Source organism: Amblyraja radiata, chromosome 12, assembly GCF_010909765.2.
Source record: "Amblyraja radiata isolate CabotCenter1 chromosome 12, sAmbRad1.1.pri, whole genome shotgun sequence".
In the NCBI taxonomy this organism is placed as follows: Eukaryota; Metazoa; Chordata; class Chondrichthyes; order Rajiformes; family Rajidae; genus Amblyraja; species Amblyraja radiata.
The window spans coordinates 13,035,592-13,054,245 of NC_045967.1; the positions used below are offsets into that span (position 1 = coordinate 13,035,592).

The 18,654-nt window shown below is 41.5% G+C and overlaps 1 protein-coding gene across 1 annotated transcript; it reads left to right on the forward strand.

Moving 5' to 3' along the window:
• The first annotated feature begins 334 nt into the window (after positions 1-334).
• vma21 (vacuolar ATPase assembly factor VMA21) lies at positions 335-17,603 on the forward strand. The gene is made up of 3 exons (XM_033030258.1): positions 335-455; positions 5,798-5,907; positions 15,755-17,603. Exons 1-3 carry the CDS (start codon positions 388-390, stop codon positions 15,895-15,897), a joined length of 321 nt encoding a protein of 106 aa, XP_032886149.1. The 5' UTR covers positions 335-387; the 3' UTR covers positions 15,898-17,603.
• The last annotated feature ends 1,051 nt before the right edge of the window (positions 17,604-18,654 follow it).

The following is an 18,654-nucleotide window of genomic DNA, read 5'->3' on the forward strand; positions in this document are numbered from 1 at the left end:
GAGTGGTGAATCTCTGGAATTCTCTGCCACAGAAGGTAGTTGAGGCCAGTTCATTGGCTATATTTAAGAGGGAGTTAGATGTGGCCCTTGTGGCTAAAGGGATCAGGGTGTATGGAGAGAAGGCAGGTACAGGATACTGAGTTGGATGATCAGCCATGATCATATTGAATGGCGGTGCAGGCTCGAAGGGCCGAATGGCCTCTACTCCTGCACCTATTGTCTATGTTTCTATGAATGTACAGGTGCTACTCCTGCACCTGTTGTCTATTGTGTCTTTGACTCCTCCCTCACCCAGAGCCATTGGAGGAGGAAGTGACGCGCCAGGGGGAGGGGCACGGCCGCAGCGAGCCGGAAGTGACGCGAGCAGCGATTGCGTCACGGGGAGAGATGGACCGTGCGGACCGGACTGTGCTCAACGCGGCCCCGGGCGCCGCCGCCGCCGCCGACTTCAGGGGGTGAGTGCGGCGACGGCGCGGTGCGGGCGGTGACGAGCGCGGCGGTTGTGGGGGGGATGGACGTGTTGGGCCGGAGCCATCAACGCGGCGGCGGCGGCAGGGCCTCGGCCCCTGCTGCGAGTCGGCGGGCTGTCAATCACCGGCCAGAGGCTCAGTGACGCGGAGTGGTGGGCGTGGTCCAGGTGGCCCCGCCCCCAAGTCATGTGACGACAGCCCCTCCCGTCACCCCTCTGACTGACTGGGTCGCTGCTGACGAACGGGGTGGCTCCACTACATGGGTTATAGTAGCAGAATTCGGACATTCAGTCCATCAAGTGTATCTACCATTCAATCTATCTTTCACTCTCATTCCTATTCTCCTGCCTTCTCCCCATAACCACTGACACCCTTAGTTATTAATCAATCTCTGCCTTAAAAATATCCATTGATTTGGCATCCACAGCTTGGGTTGCCAACTCTCTCACTCTTTTTCTGCATGGTAGCTGACCAGGTCAAAATAAGGGACAAATTTCCGATGGCAATTTGTTGACCGACTCGGCCGTGGCTGGGTGAATGATGAGTTGGCCTGGGGTTCTGGACTGCACACAAAGCCCAGCCGGCGGGCCAGCTGAGGGGTTTTGGCCCGTGCGACGTCGCGCGCAAAGTCCGGCGCCCCATCCAACTCATGAACCGATGATCGGCCATGAGAAGGAGGGGTGGTGGTGTTGGCGGTAAGCGAAGGTCGGACAGCTGGCTGGGCTGCCGACGGACGGGGCCACGGGCGAGGCGCTGCTGCTGCTGCACTCCATGGGCTGCACTACGTTGGGACGGGTGACACGGGGCCGGACGCGCCGTTCAGACCCGAGTAGTAGCAGTCAAATATGGGACAAGGGCGGTCCCATATGGGACAAACCAATTTAGCCCAATATACGGGATTTCCCGACTAATACGGGACAGTTGGCAACCCTCTCCACAGCTGTATGTGGCAATGAATTCCACAGATTCACCACCCTCTGACTAAAGAAATTCCTCCATCTCCTTTCTAAAGGTACGTCCTTTCATTTCAAGACGTTTGGTCCTAGACTATCCTTTGTAACTGGGGCAGCAGAGTGGTGCCAGAGATCTACCTACAATTTCCATGCTTTTATCAGTTTGTCTGGGTCCATGTGTCTGATGCTGCTACAGTACAAGCTAAGATTAGTTTGGTTTGTAGCTAAGATTAGTTTAGTTTAGAGATACAGCACAGAAACTGGACCTTCACTCCACCAAGTTTGCGTCAACCAGCGATCCCAGTGCACTAGCACTATCCTACACACTAGGGACAATTTACAATTTTACCGGAGCCAATTACCCACAATCCTGTACGTCTTTAGAGTGTGGGAGGAATCTGGAGCACTCGGAGAATATCCACGTGGTCATGAGGAGAACGTACAAATACCGTACAAACAGTATTTTTGAAGAACATGGATAGGCATGGATAGGTGACGTTTCTGGTCGGGACTCTTCTTCAGACCTTTGACTTGATTTCTACTTGACCTGAGTTCAGTCCTGACCTCGCATCCTGTCTGTATAGAGAAAAAGTAGAGTTGCTGCCTCACAGAGCCAGAGACCTGGATCTGATCCTGACTATGGGTGCTGTCCGTGTGGAGTTTGTTGCTTCTTGTTGTGACTGCGTGGTTTCCTCCGATGCTTTGGTTTTCTCCCACACTCCAAATATGCACAAGTTTGTGGGTTAATCGGCTTCGGTAAAAATTGTAAATTGTCCCTCGTCTGTTGGATACTGCTAATGTAACGGGGATTGTTGGTCGGTTGGTTTGTAAGTTAATTCATCTCGATAAATTGTCCAGCAGTGTTTAGGGTGTGTATAGGATGAAAAAGTAGGATAACATAATCGTAGTGTGAATGGGTGATTGATAATCAGTGGGCTGAAGGACCTGTTTCAATGCTGTATCTAACAATTCAATCCAATCAATAGAAGAAACTGCAGATACTGAAATCTTGAATAATACACAGTGTTGGAATAACACCCAGCTAGGGGGCTGGGAGTGACGCAGCAATTGTTGTTGAGTTGCTGCCTCCCAGTACCAGAGACTCTGGTTTGATCTTGACCTTGTGTACCTTGTATGGAATTTGCCCGTTCACCCAGTGACAGCGTGGATTTTCTCCGGATGCTCCGGTTTCCTCTTGCGTTCCAAAGACATGCAGATTTATAGGTAAATTGGCCGCTGTAAAATTGTCCCTAGTGTTTGGGATCGAACTAGTTTGCAGGTGATCGTTGGTCGGTGCTGACTCGGTGGGTTAAGGGCCTGTTTCCATACGCTATCTCTAAACTAAACCAACCCAAACTTAGCGGATCAGGTCACATCTGTGGAGGGACATTTTGCGTCGGGAGGCTTCTTCAAGCTCTATTATCTGAAAGAGGGTTCTGACCTGAAATGTCACCTATCCGTTTCCTGCTCAGATCTGACCCGCTGAGTTACTCCAGAAGTTTGCACCATCTTCCTGTGACTGTATGAGTGTCCTTTGGATGCTCCTGTTCCTCCCACATTCTAAGAACAGATGAGTTGGTAGATTAATTAACCACTGTAAATTCTCTCTAGTGTCGAGGTGAGTGGATAAATGTGGAAGAACTTAAAACAGATAGGATTCATGTGGAATGAATGTAAATGGGTGGTTGATTTTTGTTATGGACTCTGTTGGCCAAAGGGCTGTTTTTTAAGGCTGATGTAGTTGGAAAGGAGACCTTTGTTTTCAGATGAAATGAGAATTTGAAGAACAAATTGTGAAGATTCTTGAACATGTACGGAAAATGTGGAAACATATGGATTTCATTGAATCAATCGATGTAGTTTTGACCAACTTTATTTTTTAAACACTTGTAAATCACCCAAATAAATCAAATTAGTAGGAACTCCATTGAATAATTCTTGAAAAGGCAAATATCACTTTTCAATGTGACTTGGTAGTGAAATTGAAGTATTTAGATAGAAAAGTATTTGGAAAGGAAAGACAAGTAAATTGCAGCATCATGCAGGCAACAAGAAAAGATTGAGAGAACAGGACTTAACAGGATTGCTCCACTAGCAGTCAGTACAGACTCAGCAAGCCAACTAGGCTCCTCCTAACCATAACAATTCTATGGCAAATCCCACCACTTGATTTTCTCAACCATCCTTAACCAGGAATGTTTTAATAACTTTATTAATTTACTGTTCTACCAGAGCTAAATCCTTCTGTTCTACTTTGAGGCTTCCTATATAAGATGAATTTGTTTTCTTATTTCTGTTTCTCTGATGGGGAAGTGCGTTAGACAGACAAGATGTGGTATTAATGTCAAAGCCATAATTTTAAAAACAAAACTTAATTACATATCTGTTAACATTTTCATTCAGTGATAATTATTTGTTTTTTATGGTATGTTGTTTCCTCGTCTTGCTATTAAGAAGAACACAGATTGCAGGCTCTCTTTAGCATTAATGTCCTTTTGATTATTGTCATCAAAACCACACACAGTAGAGCCTCCTGAATAAATGTAACCATGTTTTTATACTCTTGCACAGCATAAGTCAGTTTGTAATGTATTGTCTGTCCGCTGACTGGATAGCACACAACAAAAAAGCTTTTCACTGTACCTCGATACACGTGACAAACTAGACTATTGATACCACCTGTTACATCCCTGGATAGTCAGGGTTAAATGTGTTTAATTGTCGTATACAAGAAAGCAATTAAATTCTTGTTAGCCACTGCATTTAACTAGCCCGTAAATGCAACACACAGATAAAGTGCTTTTTTTAATCAATTAATTTATAACCATAATAATAGGTAGCCATCCAAAGACACAGTCCATATCAGTTCATTATTGCTGAGGTTGGTATTGTGTGCTGTTCAAGAGCCTGATGGCTGTTGGGAAGATAGACACAAAGTGCTAGAGTAACTCAGCGGGCCGGGCAGCATTTCTGGAGAAAAAGGATGGTTGGTGTTCACAATTTGCAGGCTCCTGTGCCTAAAGTATGTAAACATAGAACAGCAGTACAGCACAAACTTTCAGTCCTCATTGACCCTGCCGAGACCATCTCTCATCCACTTGCGTGTAATTCATTTCCCTCCATTCCCTTGTATTTGAGCTAAACGACATCTGCCAGTTCTCTGCCCATATCTGTAGCTGACCTACATCCCACTGTATATCTTGACAGCCTTCCTCACAGTCCACCACCCCATCAATGTTGGTGTCAAAGTCTTGGAACACATGATAATAATCAACCAAAATCAATGCAATTTCGGGTCATGTTATCGCTCAATTTTGAGGAACTCTGTGTTTACATTCTTAAGAGGCTGTCCCACTGCGGCAACCTAATTGGCGAGTTTAGAAAAGTTTGCCCTTGACTCGCAGCATGGTCAACATGTGGTCCTAGGAGGTTTTTGTAGCTTTCCTTCATGCTTGAGAGTAGTCCCCGCGTACTCAAAGCCTCAGCTAGGTCGTGGCGTATATTTAAATATGCTGAAAAATGCCTGCAAGTAAAAAAAGGTCGCCATGGAAAAAATCGATATTTTCTTTACTCGTAGGTTTAGTCAAAGTAGGTCGTAGTAGGTCGGCATGTTATTCGTAGGTGATCGGGGGTAGTCGAAGGTAATCAAAAGTATTCGAAGGTAGTCGTAGAGTACAGAGGCAAATGATGTGGAGTACAGAGGCAAATAATTAAATGATGGGTCTTTGTTCACTTACAGTGCCCTCCATAATGTTTGGGACAACCTACCCTTTGGTAATAAATTCCGACTGTCTGCCACCTTGAACTCTTGTTATTCCAGGAATCCCACAACCCAAGGCATGATTTTAATTTAGAATGATATTATATAGACAATTAACTTTCCAGTTTAGTTTAGTTTTGATACAGCGCATAAACAGGCCCTTCGTCCCTTCGAGTCCGCCGATTGTTCAATGCTCTTTTGTCATCTCTATTTCCACAAATCGCATTCCTTTTTTCCTTTGTATTATGAAAGATTAGCTTGCTCACAAACAACCAGAGGGGTGGGAGATTGCAACCTTCACGTGGTCCGCCCTGTTCCGATGAATGCAATCAACCTGGTGTGCACAATCAAATAAGATCAAATAGAACAAGTTGTCCTACAACTGTAGGCTGAGCACGCCATACGAAAGAAGAAGAAACAACCAGAGATTTCTATTTGCTGAAATTAAATTGGGTTTGATCGCAATATTATTTATACGGTCATGTTGTGGGTTCTCCTTGTGCAGTATCTTTAAAACAAGTTGTGACATTGCCAAAAGGAAGCTTGTTATATATAAACATGTTTGTTGTCATCTCTGTGTAGATCTGGTTACACGTTTTATTTGCCTTTTTCAGAAATGACAGCTCGCTGTTGTCGGTTCTGAAGACACTCCTGTTTTTCACATTCCTAATGATCGCTTTACCAATTGGGTTGTATTTTGGAACAAAATCTTTTGTCTTTGAAGGTAAGCTCTTTTAACAATTGGCTTTTCTAGTTTAAGTATGTTCCTTTCAATTGAAGATAAACAGGGATTTGAATTCTAATTTGGCGAATTCATTTTAAATTGGTATCACGTCAAACAAATGTTTCTGTCAAAGATGGATCCTAAATTGCTTTTGGTGAACTGTTGTGGGGAGGAAACAATGCAGATGGCAACAGAGGCTGCAAAGTGATGAGGAGAGACGAAAGGCTGCAGATTCTGGAATCTGATAGCAACCGAAGGTAATGAGAGGAACTCAATGGTTCAATTGATATTTATTGTCACATATGCAATTAAACATTACACAATAAAATTCATTTTGCATGTAATAATAATGCCGGCGCCGCCATATGTGACGCCATTATATTGAGTTCAAAATCCGGATTCCCGCGTGTTCATTCTATCGAAGCGGCTCCCGATCCCCTCCGTCGCCCGCGACTGGTTTGGCCGGCAAACCGTTGTCTCTACGAGGAGGGGTTGTGGCAGATTGGGACAACAGAGAGAGGGGAGGGGAGGGTAGGAGTACTAGGGGAAGAGGATCTAGATAGAGGAGAATAGGGGGGGGGGGGAGAAGGAAAAAGGTGAGAGAGCTCCAGGGTGGACCGGAGGACAGAAAAAAGAAACGTTGCAGGTGCAGGTTACCTGAGAATTCATTATTTATGCTGTTGGGTTGTAGACTCTCCGGATGGAATATGAGTCGGTGGTCCTCTAGTGTGGGTTTGGTTTTACCATGGCAGTGGAAGAAGACAAAGACAAACAGGTTGGTATGGGAATGCGAATGGGAATTAAAAAGGCTGGCAATCCAGAGATCCAAATTGCCACAGCTGACATTGCTCGGCAAAGTAGTTGTCTAGTCTGTGTCTGGTCTCACCTGTGTAGAGGAAGCAACGTTGAGGACACCTAATTCAATAGACAACGTTGGAGGAGGTGCAGGTGGATCCCTGTCTGATGTGAAAAGGCTATTTAGACCCCTGGATGAGGGAGGGATGGAGTGTCAGGACAGGTGTTATACCCAATGGTTGCAGGAGAGAGTGTGTGGTGAGGGGAATAGATGTGTGGAGAGGGTTGAATAAACCAAGGGATTACAAAAGTGGGTCCCTACAGAAAGCAGAAGCAGATGGGGAGGGGAAGATGTGACTGGTGGTTGTATGCTGCTGTAGAGCGGCTGATGGGATTCCACAAACAGTCAGGTGCAATTCATATTTATGCCACAGAAGGATCTGTGTTTGCACACCGATCTTTCACCAGATTTCTACACAAACAGATAATGGGATAGAAGGCCATGCATCCATGTATGCAGATGATGAAGAGATAAATGCTATTAGGGCCATAGAGTCATACAGCATGGAAACAGGCCCATTAGCCCAGCTTGCCCGTGCCAACCACGCTGCCTCAACTGTACGAGTCCCATTTGACCCTGTTTGGCCCATATCTCTCTAAGCCTTTCCTATCCATGTACCCGTCCAAATTGTTTGCAGTCTAGTTGGGAACATTAAATTACAAAACGTTTGAGTAAACAAATGATAAAACCACAGCAAATAGATTTCTACAAATGCAATTATGAGGCCATTCATGTTGTACTGAGGAAGGTTAGAGTGTAGTTTCTCAATGGCAAAATACCAGATGCAATGGCAGTACAAAAGTGTGCATCTCTCTGTAGATCATAAAGGTATTTATGGACAGGATGGAAAATTATTAAAAGACTAACTAAACGTTAGCTTTATATTTTGAGTACTAGAGTTCAATGAGATAGTAGTTAGTTCTTTTTATACAAAACCTTGTTTGGATTACACTGATACAAAGAGTAGTTCTGGCTATCATCTTTGAAAATGATATTTTATTAAAGAGGTGCTTAAAGATGTTGTGGAAAGAGGTGCTGTTAAAATGCGTGTTAAATTACCAGCCTTAAATTACAAGGATTGGTGACACGTTATTATTGTAAAGTTTGGAAGATGACGAGCCATTCAATTGAGGTTTTTGGGGTATTAAGTGGCATCTGTGGGGTAGATAAAGATCATTTCTGCAGTTAGAAGTTTACAACTTTGGGTACAAAGAGTTACAGTTGATCCCTTTGTCCCTTTCTCCTCCTGAAGTTGCATACAATTCCATACCTGCTATAGTGCTTAAAAATGTGTTGCAAGGTATTATTTGGACTTTTTAAAAATGCAATGTTTCTTTACACTGATACAGATAAGTTGTGTGAAAATAAGAACTGGGAGATTTAAAATAAAATGTTATCAAACCAAGCACTTATGCTCTTCCTCAACCTGCACATCCTCCTGTAAAGTCGTTCCATTAAACCTTCCTCTTTTCCCAAGTTCTTTGAGATGATCCTTGATGACTCCTTTGGCTTAGTACCAATTGAAGATAGTCTTATGAGGTGTGCCTGAGTGTGTCACAGTGCTAAAAACAATATAAAATACCTGTCCTTATGTCTCTCGATTTTGTTATGTCAATTAATTTTAATGGGCATACTTTCTCAAAGTAAAACAAAGTAATCTTTTGGATTACGATGGATAAAATGTCATTTTTTGAAAGAAAGTACATAGCTTTGAAGTTTGGCTGAAATGTAATTTTAATGGAATTATCTGCAACACTTTGTAAAAGCTTTGGGTCCACTTTCCGTTGAGCGAATCAGTACTTTCGAAGGATAGAATCAAATTTAGAAAAAGGAAGCTTGTAGCTATTTGCCACAGAAGATTGTGGAGGCGAAGTCTGGATATATTTAAGCCAGAGATAGATAGATCCTTGATTAGTACAGGTGTCAGAGGTTATGGGAAGAAGGCAGGAGCATGGGGTTAGGAGGGAGAGGTAGATTGGCCATGATTGAATGGCAGAGAAGACTTGATGGGCCCAATGGCCTAATTCTACTCCTATCACTTATGAGCTACTGGCTATTTTTTGCTCTGTCCCATGTCTTGGGCTGTTTGTATCCTAAACAGAAGGGAATGCTCTTTTGTTGTGAGTTAGATACTGTTAGTAGCAGTTTTGGCAACTCGGAGCTGAATTTTTTTATGGGGTTTCACCTTGTGGTACACTATCCTGTTGGCTTACCATACATGGAAATCTTAAATGATATGCATCCACTTGGCAAAGTGTGGCTAATAAAATTAATATTCGCTAACAAATCAGAAATTACCTGATTAATCAAAGCATGAAAAGAGTACTTTGGAAACCTCTCCCTGGTATTGGTTTATTATTGTCACCAGTACCGAGAGACAGTGAAAAACCTGTTTTTTTTTTTGTGTGCTGTCCAAGCATATGGAACGTCCACACCGTACGTGAGTGCCTCCCCGAGACATTGTGAAGTGTGGATGGAATCAGTGAGCGGGAGGGATCTTGGTGTGATGTACTGGATTGTTTGTACTTCTTTGCAATTTCTAGCTATCTTGGGCAGAACAGTTACCACTCCAAGCTGTGGTGCATCGCAGGAGGATGCTTTCTGTGGTGAATTTAAATGCAGGTATTATCCTGGGATTGCCACAGAATAGTGACACCTTTATGCTCACTGGTGTTGAGAATCTATAGGATCAGGAGAAGCACTGGAATAGTTGAGAACACAGAATAAAAGCAGAAAATTGTGACAATTTTCAGCAGGTCAGGTTGCATCGGAGGCAAAATTGATTGTTAATGTTTTAAACTTATGACCTTCCATCGGTTCTGATAAATGATCAAAAATTAATTCCTTTATTTTCTCCCCCACACAAATGCTGCCTGATTTGCTGAGTTTTTCCAGCAGTTTCTTATTTTTATTTCCGATTTCCTGAATCTTCAGTATTTTACCAGAACTTGGGTGTGATCTAAATCTTTATGAAAACATTGTTTCATCGACATCCACACGTTATTCGTCTTAACAATTGTTGCGATTGCAATCCAAAATATGATAACTGGAACTGAAAGGAAATGCTGCAATCTTGAGCAAATCGCAAAATGCTGGAGGAACTCAGCGGGTCAGGCAGCATTTGTAGAGGGAATATACAGGAATTTTTCAGGTCGGGTCCCTCTGGTTTGAATTGGACATTGTGTTCAGATTGTTTTGTGCACACAAGTATAGGTAATTTGCAATCTGTTAGGGTGAAAAAGCTACCTTTTATAACTACTAAACCAGGTTCGCTTCTTAATAAACAGACACCACACAAACTGTTTGGTAGACCAGTTCAAAACTTTACTTAACATCGGCCGATGGAAGGGAGGGAGAACTCCAGTCAAGTGACCATTACAGACACTTGACCGTCCTCCGTTCACCTCCCTGAACAACAGAATTACATTGCCTTAAATAGGGGTTTTTTGTCCCCTTAGCACATTTCACAGACATTAGTCATGGTCAGAGGTACAGGAAAAGGTTTCCACAGAATGCATCACATCAAAGGCCTTTTGTTTACATGTTACAAGATAACATTGGCCATTTCGTTTACGACATTTTATCTTTCCACTTCCCTGTTCCTCTCTCGTCCTTCATAAACATTGGCTATTTGGATAATGCCATTTTATCTTCACAGAGATCACCCTAGCTCTTTCGCTGCTTTCTCGCTGTCATTTGGTCCTTCATAAACATAGGCCATTTGGTTTATGGCATCTTACTTCAAAGATGTGACTAGCTGTTTCTTTCTCTGTCACTTCCTCACTTGGGAGACAATGTTATAGGATTTATTATCCCACACACCCGCAACCTGAGGCAAGCCTAATTTGAGACTAAATATAAGCTGTAAGCTAGCCCAGAAGCCAATTTAATATCTTCTTATATTTTAACTAAAATTCAGCTTCATCATTCCATCCTTTTATCAAATTTTTGATAACAACTACAGTCCTTGCTGAGTACATACGAAAGACCATAAGCATCTCATCAGACAAATTAATATTACACTAGTAACACAATCATTTCATGGTGGACAATCGTTCCACAAGTCCCTCCAAACATTTTAAATGGCCACCAACCTCCCCCGGACGTGACACTAAGATACTACCATAGGACAGGAAAAGGATCATTAAAATTGCTCAGCCTTTATTCGGCTTCGCTTGGAATTCCCCGTGTGCTGGTGTAACTGGTTCATGCTTCTCTTGTGTGGCACTGCATTTGCAACATAACAATGCCTGTCACAAATATACTGTTTCCTAAAAATACACCAGTGCCTTGGTTGTGGCAAAAACAGGTAGATTTAACTGGCCTTTGCAGACCTCTTACTGTCTGTAGGCAGGGTATCTTTGCTGCGCTTGTCATGTTTGACTTCAATCTTGTTTAAAAGGAGGTGTGTACCATCCTTTAAATGTGGGTTAGTCTGCAAGCTTGCCATTCTGAAGAAAGTTCAGTCCATGTGGGCTGGGCCACCCCAGAATAAAGGGAGTATCAATAGCCCATCGTCCTTGTTTCCACAAACTGTTCACAGTCAATCAAATGTATCCAGCGACGATGATCTTCAATCTTTACAGCAGTTCATGTTGTTAGCAACACTTGGTTGTTCTTTTCAACACAATCTCAATTTTTTCTTGTCCCAGCACCATCATCGTATAGCTTTTATGGCCTTGGTCACTGGTTTCCAGCAAAAACTCCTCCAACCTGGGAATGTAGATCTGGCAAGACATGGGTTAATTGCTGACCATACATAATTAGTTAATTGCCCAGGGCCTGTAAGTGGCTTCCCCCCACTCTCCAGGGGGTGGACACAGCAGCTTTTCCTGTATCAATCTTGTTCCCAGCTGAGTTTCTCCAGCACTTTTGTCTTCCTTTGATCTCTCAGCATCTCCAGTTCCTTCCTAACACTTCCCTTTGAATTTATTCTTTAATTCGATAATATCCGAAGAGGCTCTCTCCACCTAAATATTCAATTCTCCAAATATGTTCTCTTCCCCAATCTACTTTATGTTCTCCTTTCATCCCTCATTGTGAGTTCCCTCAAACCCCCTTTTGTAAGTCATAATACAATTTTTCATCTACCTTCATTTTCCTCAAATAGCCCATGCTTCAACATCTTTTTGTTTGCTTGCAAACAGTAATCTTGCTTCATTTGCGTTTTAAAAGACAACCTCTGTTATCATATCAAAACAATCTTTCCTAAAAGAACTCACTCAGAATCAGTAATCAATAATACATTTTCTTTTTCTCTGTAATTTTGACATTTCCAATCTCATTTAACACTTTAATCGGGAAGAGTCTTTTTTAAAAAAACTTGGTTCAAAAGACTTATAATCAACCAACACATTTTATCATTCGAGTATAGCTCCGCCCCCCATTCATGCCTGTTTCTTAACGGAACACACCATAAACTGTCCATTTGCATTTTAAAGGACAAACTTCTTAAAGCGACACACAACTTTGCTCATTGCTTCTAATTTTACACATTCCATATACAAACATTGTTTTACAATCAGTACATATACAAAAACATTGTTTTACCAGCAGTATATAATTTCATCTTCAAAGACGTCTCTTTGTAATTTACTTTCCCTTTTTCTGACAAGACTTCTGTTTACCAAAATCCTGGTTACCTAACCCTAATTGGACATTGATCCAGATCATGATTAGTCAGACTCCCCGTGACTTTTCAGTCTCCCTAGCTCTTTCCTCATTTCTCCATCAAATTTCCCTTCATCCCCAATTTTTTTATAACATAGTTGCCTGTCAGAAAAAGGATTTACCTCCGGGGTAATTTTGTTTTGCAATCCTCATTGACTCTTTCCACCATCCCAGATGCCTGTGGGTGGTGTACACAGTGAAATTGCAGTCGAATATTAAAATGTGCACATATTTCCTTATTAATAGTGGTTAAAATGAGGACCATTGTCTGAGCTTATGACATTAGGTAGGCCAACCTGGGAATAACTTCTCTTAACAACAATGTTACTGTAGTTTCAGCAGTATTATTAGTGGTTGGTAGAGCTTCACTCCACCTGCTAAATAAATCTAAAATCACTAAGCAATATTTATAACACTGGGCCCTTGGCATTTCAATAAAATCAATCTATGCATTCAAACGATCGTGATGGCATTGGCGTCACCCCTGAGGGTATCTTAAAATGGTTTGCCTGGATTACTTTGTTGGCAAATTTTACATTCAGAGGCCTGCCACCACATTTCCTTTGTTATCCTATCATTCCCTCCTTACCAGCATGGGTAAGACGAGTAAAAATGTATCGAATACACCAACTTGTCCAAGCGGGGTGTACTGAATCAATGGCACAGCCCTCTTGTTTCCATAGTTATTATTATATATGAGAGGCGTCCCTCTGTAATGTACATACCTCCTTCATGTTTGGCAGGACCGTTCTATTTGCTAGCGTCTGTTTATGTGCTGTCACTATGCATTTGGATGTACAGGCTGCCTGTTTGGATACACTATCAGCAAATTCATTGTCCTTTGCTATAGGGTCCCCAGCACCAGTGTGTGCAGTACATTTAACAATGACCAGCTGTTCTGGTAGCATCAATGCGTTAAACAAATTACGCACAGAAAGGCATTCCCGTGCTCCCAATCCTGGGGAGCTTTGTAAGGTCAGAACTTCAAGGTATAGGGATGTTACTGACGGAACTGTCCCAGGTAAAGATGCCATTGCTACTGGTAGGGCATAGGGAGGTGGTCATCTCCCAAGATTATCTAACTCCTCATCTTCACTACCAAATAGGGTCGTCGTGCCAGACATGAAGTCTCCTCCAGAGGATTTATCAGTACTGGGTTTATTTTTTTACTAACCATCACCTGTTTCTCACCTCCTGTCTGTCTTTTAATTATTTTCTCTTGTTCCTCTGCCCACTGGCATTCTAGTTGCAATACGTTCCATCCTTTCCGAGTTCTATCCTTGTTTCTTAACTCTATCCCCTTCTTACATAGAGTATCCATCTAACTTCGAACTCTACTTTCCTCATGCTTCTTCTCTGCTTCTGCTTCCCATGTTTTAATTCCTTTCTTCCATTTCTTTCCTGCCTTCCTTTCCCATATAAATGTCTCTACATTCCATGTTCCCCCTACTGGCCAGGCTTCATCCCCCAACCGTTTGGTCAACTTGTAACTTAACATTCTAAATTTCTTATTATACTTAGGATTCAAATAACACATATGTTGGACTGTTATCCAGAGCATTCCCCATAGATAGATAGAAAGAAAGAGAAAACAGACTTCTTAATTCCGAATCGTTCCAAATATATCAACCAGGCCGACTCGCTACTCGAGACCCCAGTTTCTCAATTTGGCTGACTTTTTAACTCTTTAATATACGACCCAAGTATCTCAACGAGGCCAACTCGATAACCGAGACCCCAGTGTCTCAACCTGGCAGACGTTTTAACCTTAATATACAACACCTCACCCCCCGTATCTCAACCCGACAAATCACGGATGTCTCAATGAGGCCGATGAGCCCTTAGTAGAGAGAGATAAAAAAAGAGAAAACAAAGAGAGATAGAAAGAGAAACCGCTCAAGTCCTTCTTAAAAATATACACAAGCCCTTCTTAAAAATACATGCACAATTCTGTCTTAAAAATACATACACAATCCCTTCTTAAAAAAAAACATATAAAGCCCAACTGGTCTTACCTTTGTCTGTTTCTAAGAACCTCGGCAGGGAACCAATTCAATGTCTGATGAAGGATCACAGATGTTCCCGGGAGTTTCTAGGGAGTCGGTCTTACAAGGGGGCCGATTGAGCTCAGTTATCTCCCTTCCAATCCCGGCAACCTCTGCAACCTCTTGCACAGTCAGCTGTTGATGTGGTCCCAGCGAGGCCTGCATAACTACGCCAATGAAAAAGCTACTTTTATAACTACTAAACCAGGTTCGCTTCTTAATAAACAGACACCACACAAACTGTTTGGTAGACCAGTTCAAAACTTTACTTAACATCGGCCGATGGAAGGGAGGGAGAACTCCAGTCAAGTGACCATTACAGACACTTGACCGTCCTCCGTTCACCTCCCTGAACAACAGAATTACATTGCCTTAAATAGGGTTTTTTTGTCCCCTTAGCACATTTCACAGACATTAGTCATGGTCAGAGGTACAGGAAAAGGTTTCCACAGAATGCATCACATCAAAGGCCTTTTGTTTACATGTTACAAGATAACATTGGCCATTTCGTTTACGACATTTTATCTTTCCACTTCCCTGTTCCTCTCTCGTCCTTCATAAACATTGGCTATTTGGATAATGCCATTTTATCTTCACAGAGATCACCCTAGCTCTTTCACTGCTTTCTCGCTGTCATTTGGTCCTTCATAAACATAGGCCATTTGGTTTATGGCATCTTACTTCAAAGATGTGACTAGCTGTTTCTTTCTCTGTCACTTCCTCACTTGGGAGACAATGTTATAGGATTTATTATCCCACACACCCGCAACCTGAGGCAAGCCTAATTTGAGACTAAATATAAGCTGTAAGCTAGCCCAGAAGCCAATTTAATATCTTCTTATATTTTAACTAAAATTCAGCTTCATCAAGGGCAGCCCAGATTGTGGGCTCTTTCAATGTAAAACCACACGATTTAATTAACAGTTTGGAGAGATCTTTATTAAATGTCACAATGTATTTTATCTCACAAGGTTGTCACTTCTTGGTTTGCTCAGAAACTGAAACCACAAGGGTTTGCACAGCAATGAGATAAAGGTGCAGCCACTGTATCTTGGGAAACACTAATAGAAATCTTTGGATATCTACGGTTATCTACCCAATTGCAGAAATCCCAAAGTTGCGGCAGATTTGTGAAGAAATATTGAACATTGACAATGATGCTGTCTTAATTTTGTTTCTTATCCCTACTCTTCATAGTACAAGTTAACTGAAGCCCTAACTTTGGATTAAAGATAAAACGCGCCATGGTCTTTAATTGTACATTTTTCCTTCTCAGGTACACTGGGATATTCAAACAGAGACAGCTACTTCTATGCTGCTATAGTTGCTGTAGTGGCAGTTCATGTTGTGCTGGCCTTGTTTGTATATGTAGCATGGAACGAAGGCTCAAAGCAATGGCGCAGTGGCAAACAGGATTAAATGCAGCTTTATTTGGATTAAGCATCAGGTTGCTTAAGCTAATTCTGGGAGACGGAGTCAAAAGTAAAAAGGCAGAAGAATGATTGAGCAACGTACCACAGACCCACTGGATTTTTGTTTGGATTGGAAGCATTGGTGCAAAGTGAAGAAAAATGGAAACTCAACTCAACTTTCAAAGGCAGTGTCAGTCAAATTGTTTCCGTTTCATGTGCTTACTTCAGCAGATGAGAATTCAAGATATGCACTTTAAATGTACACCATTTACATTTTCAGGCAAAATAACATGCAACTGGAAAAGTAGCTCATAATTTCTTTAGCATACCAATAATGAACACATTAGTGTGCAATTTAAATGCCACTTTAACATCTGTTTAAAATTCTCATTAGTTTGACGATCCAAATTTCAGAATACAAACTGTACTCTACACAAAATGTCTGTTTCCATAATTAATGTTATGTACAACTGTCTACTAGTATCTCCACTTATTTTTGTGATACAAGTTATTTTCTCAATTGTGGATTCAAACAAAGTAATATTGCTATCAGTAATGCAACAGAAGCTACATCCTCGACATATTGCTAATAAGGTTTGTGACAGTATTATGAAACGCTGCTCAATGTTCCAGAATCTTATTTATACATTAAATTGTTTTGGATTTGTAAAGATCCAGGAGTTTGCTCGGGCTCATCTTTTTAAAAACTAATCTTGGAAGATGCCTGGTAGAATGTTAAAGGCTTAAGAAGAATTTGTATTTGAGGGTGAAAAGCTGTCAACTGCAGAAAACATATTGAAGATGATTTATTGTGATTATCTTGGCTGCTCAAGTGGCAGTACAATCTTGCAGTAAGGCTGCACCAGGGTTGCGTCATGTGGTCCAGATTTTTGATCATGTTTCCCAATTTTTCAAAGAACCAAAATCAGAAGTTGCTAATTTGTCTTTAGCACCAAAAATAGTTGCATGAAGCATTTTAAAACATGTTATAGAAAGCCTCTGTGTCTGCAATGATTTTCTCCAATTTTCCTCAGTAAGGGACTGAACTTTCTTTTAAAATGGACAATTAATTTTTGAGGCACCATTACCTTGCCTTACAGCCACAAGGGTGTAAATATTTGTTATATACAATGCTTTGAAACAGACCTGTGCACAGAAAGTGCTATAGTTGAAACATTGCTCCTTGTGATATTGTCAGAGTACTTCAGAAAAATACGGAATAAAGAATGATGCTGATACATTGAAGTTCTGAGCTGTTGCATTTAGTAATTAATGTTTTTCCACAAAGAACAAGTAATCTTGCTTTCACCACCACACAGCGATTGTTTAAAAAAAAAAATCACTGTGTAACCAGTCAAAATGGAGCGCTATTTTACAACAGGAAAATTTAGTAAAAATATTCTGCACCGCCAGAGGCTGATTTTACCGACAAGTGTATTTTTACAATAAATACAACAACATAGAAATAAAAAGTAAAATCTCATAATTTGCTTTAACTTGTCCTTTTTGCTCCCTTCCCGAACCTTGTTTGCAGAATGATTAAACTTGCTCTGAGAGAAACATGAAAAAATGAATATGTAAGTTATGTTACAAAATCTGATTGTAATGTGAAAATTATCAAACAATTGTACTGCCCTTAATGTTGGAAATTAAATGGTATACTATAGTACTGTATAATTGGTCAAAACTCATAAAGCTGATTTGTCAAAATTACTTTTCTAGCTGTTTTCTTACATTCACTATAACTTAAGAAGTTAAAGAACTAAATTATTCATGATATCTGATTAATTATTTTGTAATCTAAATTCTGTTTGGATTGAGTACAGCAATTTATCCATGGAGGTTACCACACAGCAAATTATAGTGGCAACCAGCTCAACTATTTTTATTTAAGAAAAGTTCAGGATGTTAGGTGGTACAGTAGTTGGCAGAACTACTGCCTCACAGCGCCAGAGGCCCGCATTTGATCTTGACGTCAGGTGCTGTCTGTGTGGAGTTTGCACGTTCGCCCTGTGTCAATGTACGTTTCCTCCAACATCCCAAAGACGAGCAGGTTTTGTCGGTTAATTGGCTTCGATAAAATTTCCCCTAATCGGTAGGAAGTTGATGAGATTTAGGGACAACATAGAATCAGTGTGAACGGGTGATGGATGGTCAGCATGGGCCGAATGGCCTGTTTTCATACTGTAACTCAAAAATAAAACAAAGGACATTCCTACAGGTATGAAATCACACAACAAAACATAATATCTGCTGAAAGAACTCAGTGGGGCGAACGGTAACTCTGGAGGCAGATGGGTGGTTGATATTTTGTGGCTGCAGCACATCGTTCGATCAGCTGAGAAGATTGTTGGCTACAACCCGTCCCGTTCCCCCCCCCCCCCCCCCCCCATCGACAAACTACACTGCAAGGTCCAGGAAGCGAGCGGGTAAGATCATCTCAGACCCCTCTCACCTTGGCCACAAACTCTTTGAAGCACTTCCCTCCGGAAGGCGACTCTGGACTGTCAAAGCCGCCACAGCCAGGCATTAAAACAGCTTTTTTCCATGAGCAGTAGCTCTACCCAACAGTCAAAAGTCTGCAGCGTCCTTTTGCTCTGGTATTTTATTTCATTCTTCACATGTTTAAATTATAATGTTTTATTTTTAATTGTCTGCTGTATATTGTGTTACTTGCGAGCAAAGCACCAAGGCAAATTCCTTGTATGTATACATATTTAGCTAATAAAATTATTCAATTCAACTCAAAGTGTAGGAACATTGT

What these genes read in the sequence shown, in the direction of transcription:
- vma21 (XM_033030258.1), top strand. Translation starts at nt 388, where the DNA reads ATGGACCGTGCGGACCGGACTGTGCTCAACGCGGCCCCGGGCGCCGCC. An exon ending in GCCGCCGCCGACTTCAGGGG is followed by an intron (nt 456 to 5,797) that starts GTGAGTGCGGCG and finishes TGCCTTTTTCAG; the next exon opens with AAATGACAGCTCGCTGTTGT. An exon ending in AAAATCTTTTGTCTTTGAAG is followed by an intron (nt 5,908 to 15,754) that starts GTAAGCTCTTTT and finishes TTTCCTTCTCAG; the next exon opens with GTACACTGGGATATTCAAAC.